General features: G+C 34.8%; 1 protein-coding gene across 1 annotated transcript in view; it reads right to left on the bottom strand.

Annotated features, from left to right (window-relative positions):
* The window catches only part of LOC137983202 (hemicentin-1-like), a 55,839-nt gene that overhangs the window by 8,613 nt on the left and 39,726 nt on the right, over window positions 1-7,500 (bottom strand). The window contains exons 9-10 of the mRNA XM_068830389.1: window positions 4,518-4,781; window positions 3,986-4,231 (exon numbers count right to left, since the gene is read on the bottom strand). Coding sequence (XP_068686490.1) covers window positions 3,986-4,231; window positions 4,518-4,781 — 510 coding nt within the window. The remainder of the gene's footprint in view (window positions 1-3,985; window positions 4,232-4,517; window positions 4,782-7,500) is intronic.

Here is a 7,500-nt window from a genome sequence, read left to right on the forward strand (position 1 = left end):
AACCCGGTGAAGTTGTGAATTTTTCAGGCTTCTCTACGCAATTGTTAAAATTGCGTCAATAACTGCGAGGACCATAGCTTTACTTGATTTCATAACCGTAGTTCAGTATATGATTCATTCATAAATCATTTCGTTCTTAGAACGTAAATTAATTAGTGGGACTGCTGAAGTGGCGGGGTAGCACATTCAGCTCTATATGTCCTCTTCAGCTTTGCCGACCAGTATACGATTCTGAATTCGTATTATTAATATTATTATTATCATCATCATCATCATCATCATCATTATTATTATTATTATTATTATTATCATTATTATTATTATTATTATTATTATTATTATTATTATTATTATTATTATTATTATCATTTTTATTATTATCATTATCATCATCTTAACTATCACAAGGTTCTTTAATCTGATTGGTTATCAACAGCCCTGGTTTCAGCATTAATAGTACAGTATGTAATTGGACACCTTGTAATTTGACGGTTTCATGCGTCAACAATCGCGCGCTAGTTTTACTTGAATCATTTGTCATTTCCAAGAGCAATCAAAAGACTAACAAAAGTTGAGCAGATCATGAAGCAACAAAACTGTAATCACCGTCATATTCTCGTGTTTTTGTGACAGTGACGACTAATTGATAATAGGACTTTGTGCCGTACAATTCAAGGAGTAATCGTGCCCTAAATTTCAAATAGGCCTATTTTGAGTTTACTCGCTCGATTACTCCCTGAAGTGTTCGCCACTCAGTCCTATTACCATTATTTATTATCATCATCATCATCACCTTTGCCAACAACCCTTGTCCACAACACACACTCATCTTATTACTTTCACTACTCCACTATATCAAGATTCTATTGACAATTCCTTTTACTTTTGAGGGTCATCTTAGAACAGTAAGGTTGAAAAAGAGCATAAATATCAGTAACAGGCTTGAATCCCAAATGGTGGGAGACAGCATTTAGTTATTTACACATATGAAGCCCAAGAGGTAAGCCAGAGCTTACCCAGGGCAATTCAAGAAGCTGGCCAGAGTGCTAATTTTGGGGGAACCTCTAAACACTGCATGACGTATTACATCCATTTGGCTTCATCGGTTCTCTTGCTTTCATTCAGTTTCGTTAAATAATTAACACTTAAGGATTCTAAGTTGTCTCTTTTCAAAGAATCGTCCTCCCAGCCAAGCCAATTTTTGCGAGCATTAATTTTAAATGACAGAAATCTTTTTCTTCTTTAAACTAGGGCAAGCTGAAGACAGCAATTGCCTCGTGCATCTATTCTTTACATAATTTCAGCGGATCTTACATGAAAAAACGTTTATTTGGGCATCCTTTCATTGCTTTGATCCGTGATGACGTTTTATTCCTCCAGTACAGTAGATTAAATAAAATAAAAATGTGCGAAAAACTGGCTCCTCCAGGTTAATGAATGGCATCGTCTATGACATATCCAGTCTCTAATCCCTTGTTAAATATATCAAGGGATCTCGGGGTTCCCTCAGACAGTACATTATTTTTATTTTACTTTTTATTATTTTTATTACTATTTTACTTTTTCATTTTTTGCATTACATCATTTTACAGTTCAATGTCAACAGTTGCATATTAGCTCGTTATAATTTTTAGTGAAAACGAAGTATGGTGACTAAAAATGACATTTGAGTTTAGAACTGTAACGTAACGTATGAACTTCTGAGGTTCCTTTCATCACCATAGAGCATCACTAACAAAAACAATTCTCCATTACAATGCCCATGCCAAGGCTAGGTGAAAGGAAGTAGTCACAGAGCTGCCATTTTTCGCCAACCAATATGAGAGAAAATTAGACGAATTTAAGCAAGAGACGCTGCTCACTTTAAATTCTTGTATATTACTTGAAATAACTGTCTATTAATTATTTAGCAAAATATTTGAAAATCTATGTATAAGCGCCTTTACAGTTATCTTGGATGTCAGCATTCTCTACCCACTTCAGTTTGATTTCAGGCGGAAGTGCTCAACTAATCATGCACTTTTAAGCATCACTGAATCTATTCGCTACTCCATTGACAACAATGAATTTGACTGTGGAATTTTTGTTGACTTAAAAAGGGCTTTTGATACGTTGAATCATTCTATTCTTTTGTTAAAATTGCACCATTATGGAATTAGAGGTGTGGCCTACGACTGGTTTCAATCATACTTGTCTAACAGACAATAGCTTGTGTCTGCCAATGGTCATGACTCTAATCATCTTTCTATCAGTTGCGGGGTCCCTCAAGAATCCATATTGAAATCCTTTCTTTTGTCTATCGGTGGTTTCATAAATTAACTCCATCTTGTTTTTTTTTCTGATTACTTCAAGCCAACATCCTCTGTTCATCCATATTATACACGTCTATGAAATAATGATAACCTTTTCGTAAACCAAGTCCAGATCACTCAATATGGTATTCGTTCTCTTTGTTTTTCTGGTGCTAAACTTTGGAATTCATTACTTCTTGATGTAAAGCAAATTACTCCTTTTTCCAGTTTTCGTCAATACATTAAGAACTCTATGATTGACAGGTATAACAAGGCTACTGATAATTAATTACCTTATTTTTATTATATAATTACAGTGTATAATGTATCTATTTGAAAGTGACTGGATGTTTTTGTAGATTCATACTTCGTTGATTTGATTCTTAAGTAATTTACGTTAATATGTTCAACAAGTTTAATGTTAGAAGTTAATACAAGAAGTCATACTTTTTAACAAAAAAAAAAAAATTAATTAACTCTATTCCTTTTGCTCATGATGTAATTAATTTGGGGCACCTCCTCGATTAGTTTACTAACTATTTAGGTGTCCCAAACTCTACACCATAACAACATAATTATTATCAAACTTACTTTCCTTTCTTCTTCTATTTTTGTTAAACAATATTGTAAAATCATTCTAACTTTATGTTCATAAGATTCTGTGTACATTTTGTAAGATTTCTCTATAGGGAAGCAGTGTGGTCTTTTTCTTTCAGCCATAGCCCATGAAATGACGGACAAACTGTTCTGCTTAATGGTGGAGGCCATTTTACAGAGTGTAACCGGTAACAGGTTCAACCAAGAAACTTTATCACAAACACCATTTCATAGCCGACATATGCGAAAAAACCCGTACATGTATATCGCATACACAAAAACTATACAGACGAAATCATCAAAGTTAGTTGATCAGCCTTTTAACACTTTTACCACACGTGACAAGAAGCAATGCCCAAGTAGAATGCGAAACATAAAACAAGGGGAATTTTAGAGAGCCACCAAAACCATATAATGTCATGCAACAAACACGTTAGCACACAACACACCCTGTTTTATTTAATTTTTTTTTTTTGCTGCTACTAAAAATCCTCATCAGAATTTGATTTTATAATATATTTAAGGGAAAGTTATATAATGACAAAAGCAAACTCACCCTTGAAATGACTTTGCTCAGTCCTTTTTTGTTTGAATTCCCTCACTATGCTTTAATTTCGTTGATACCATATTCAATATTTTGCATTATACTTGCCACATATGTTAATTTCTACATTTGACGATGGTGACATGTAGCCATGCTAATGTTATGCTGCCTAACTTGTCATAAATCTTTCTTTTCAAATACACCAATTATATTTTTTACGTGTACACACAACCAAAAAATGTATAGAGTATGTGCACGGCGGTCATATTGGAGGACCGAAACAAAAGAATGATATTCCTTTGGGGAATAAATGTTATTATTATGCAAATATCTTTAATTATTTTGGTCCTCCAACATGACCGCCGTGCACATACACTCTACTCTATAATGTACTACAAAAATCAGAGTACGGTTTGCATTGTTCTCCAAAAATTAGTTAATTATGGGTTTAACCTCATCTAGTTAAGATTAAATAAAATGTGTACACGTTTTTTACACTTTGCAACATGCATATGTGGTTTGAAAAATGTTTCCGTAATGAACAGTGACTCACATTGCACATCAATGTCAACTCCTCTGCTGTCATTCCCACATGCATTGCTTGCTGAGCAGTTGTATTTTCGGTCGTGTCTGCTGATGTTGGTCAAATTCAATATGCTTCCTGCTTCCACAATGTAATTTGAATTATTGAACCAGAAAATATTTGGGCGTGGAAAGCCAAAGGCTAAGCAGCGCAGTGTCACATTGTCACCCTCCCTGACAACAATGGTACGATTCTCGACTGTCACTGATGCAGGGACTTGAAAGGAAAAAGGAACAAAGTTACTCTCCATTGATCACAATTCAATATCTACCTTGGAAGGCCATGACTGTGTGAAATGCTGGCCTTACAGAAACCCAAATCTCGTCAGAAAGTCAGAAAGTCAAACGTAGATCTGCAAATGACATGTAGTTGTGTACACTCTCTAATATAGTGTTCTGTGGGATAAAAGGTGCAAAATATAACAAACACTTATCGAGTAAAGTTGATAGTAAAACAATGAAAATTGAAAAATTAACCAAGAATGGTAAGCTGCAAACCTCACCTTCAACTTCTACAATGGTATTGCTGCTTGAAGCATTTCCTACAGAATTGCTGGCCACACAGCTGTAACTATGTTGCCCTTGTTTATATAGCATTTGGTTAAATACTCCTACTTTTCCTGTTTTAATGAGCATGAGACCATTTTTGTAAAGAGAAAAATTCTCTACAGCTGGATTAGAATCGCCAGCAGAACATGTTAACATCACTATTTGGGCTGCGCAAATTTTGAGGCTTGAAGTGTTTAGGAAAACATTTTCAGGTTTATCTGCAAAAAGAAAGGAAATAAATTAATGATGGTCAACATGAATTTATAAGTTTCCTTTATAAAAAAAAGGCTGCCAGTGAAGGAAGCATTCTCAGTTTTAATGCATGGGATCTTGTAATTATAGCAAATTGTTGGTAAGTAACCTGCAAATTAGTAATAAGAAGTGTAAAGGACCACTGAATTCCAAGTAAATACAAATCGCTTTGTGAAACAAGCCTGAATAAACGGTTGTTAGTAAAACGCGTAACGGCGTAACGAGAAACCCCATAATGGAATTTGTTTTTCCTTTTTTTGTTTTTGTTTTTTTTGTTTTTTTTTTTTTTTTGTTTGTTTTGTTTGAACAACCTTCAAAATCCTGAATTCAAGATTTTGTAAGGTCTAAATCCTGAATTCAGAAATACAGAAATACAAAAAGTATTTTAAACATGCATAAAAGCTAACCTTAGGCCTATGGTTAGCTTTTATGAATGTTGGCTTCCAAAATCTTGAATTCAGGATTTTGGAGGTTGTTCAAACCAAAAAAAAAAACAACAACAAAAAAAAGGAAAAAAAATCCCAGTTACGCGGCTTCTCGTTACGCCGTTACGCGTTTTACTAACAACCTGAATAAACATTAATTTTGACAAAGTAATCTCCTTACTTGCAAAAATTACATAGCAGGTATATTCAAATTACAAGTGATCAACATACAGTACAAAATGTACTATTTGCGATCTACAGTTTTCTCATTTCACACATTCAATTCTCATTAACTAGACATCAATGTTAAGATATAATTAAACACTATAACATAAACAATCACAATGTTTCAAGTTATTTTTTTCTAGCACGTTCCTGTTAATTGATGCCATTTAATGTAGCCTTAATTAATTTTTTTTTTCGGACTTCAGTATATTTTATTCCATAGTAGAAATGTAAACAACACCCGTCCAGATTAGCCTTTGCTATTTGCGGGCAAGTGAATTTCTTTCTTATTTTATTAATGTATTTTAAAATAAACTTTGAACATTTATCATGATTCCTCAAGTTCAGGGTTTAAGGAGCATAATCATTAATAATTGTAATCATTAATAATTGTGCTATGGTGGCTATACCAGCGAGAGAATGCCTGACTGGTTCTATGGTACCTTAACCCTTTCCGTCCTGAGAGTGAAACTTATAGACTTCAATTTGTCTAATGCCAGACGATTTTTATTATCAATGGGGCCGCTTCAGTGAACCATGTCTTTGCTACTAGGATGCACCAGCGACAGGAGATGTATCAACGCTCTTGGACCCTAAGACACTTAACCTGCATCTACAATCCTGGACAAAAGTGTTGGGAAGGTAGCGTCACTTTTTAGATAGCCCCCCCCCCCCCCCCTCCCTTATCAATGTTGGATTTTGCACCAAACAAAATGGTGTCTATTTTTCCAACATTGAATATGGGGGAGGGTCCACAAGAGCATTTCCCAAATAGTTCAGCCAATAGTTAGAATAATCGAATTTGGTGTGAAGTGAAGTGATGCGCAGAACCTTCCCAACAACTTTTGACCAGGATTGTCTGAAAAAGGTCGAAGTGCTATACACGCAATTTTCTAAACGTGGTTTCATTCCTTTAACCAAAAAACTCAAAGAAGTGGCAACATATTCGGATTTTGATATGTTTTGTTCAAGTTATTGCTGAAATCAGGCTCAAATAAGGTTGATCGCGATCTATATATTTCTTTTCGGTAATCTCGCAAATGATAACGTGGAATGTTTACGAAATGAATAAAATTAGTTCTTAGTGGGCCGTACCATTTCTCCATTTGCTGTTGTTAGATATGCAAAATTTGTCATAAATACGTGTTAGATTTTGCTAGGAAAGCTAGGAAGCATTTGCTGAAAGAGCGAACGCTATAGTTAAGCATGCAATGGGTAGTTTGCCGTGAAATGCACGTCACACTACTGATAGTACGTCCGCTAACATATTCCACTATCACATGGCACTTAAACGTGAGAAGCGGGCAAGGTAGCTAAGTGTTTGCAATCGTCTGGACGAGCAATACTGCAGCTTATTCGTTGTGGTCCATGCTTTAAATGCCACTGACATTTATCTTGGCAAACAAGAATTGAAAGTTGTGTGTAGGAGGATCAGGTTACAGGCATAGTTACTGTAATAGCACAGTTATCCGCAACAGTACTCCATATATTCCGACAAAAATGTTGCTATTTTGCTCATCTTTGGGTTCAAATAAGCGCTTAGTAATAACCATTGTAATCCTAACTTTCTTTTTCATAGGATTGCAGACTGTAAAGTTCGGTTTTAAGACCATTTACCACAGTACTCCATCGAACGAATATAAATGAAAACTTCATTACTCAACTAATCTTTAAGTTCCCGCAATAGAAGGGAGTACTGTTCAAAATGAAGGAATTTCTCTTTTCCAGGGGAAAAATTCATAGTCAGTTACTTCACAGTATGAAATTTTATCCATAACCATTCAAGTAGTATCGAAATGTACTGCATTGGCCTCGAAAATCCCCAAATACTTGTCGAGTACTGTGTGGAACACCGTTTTGTCTTTATATAAGTAGAACATGATGTCACTTTTTGTGCCGCATGAGAAAATGCATTTATTTGATAAAACGGCAAAAAACAGTATAACAACAAATTTTCAGTACCAAACACATGGTTTACATGTCTTGGTGAAGTTTGAATTAAGTTTTAAGAAAACCCTTGCTAATATTATTACCA

Source organism: Montipora foliosa, chromosome 13, assembly GCF_036669935.1.
Source record: "Montipora foliosa isolate CH-2021 chromosome 13, ASM3666993v2, whole genome shotgun sequence".
NCBI lineage: Eukaryota > Metazoa > Cnidaria > Anthozoa > Scleractinia > Acroporidae > Montipora > Montipora foliosa.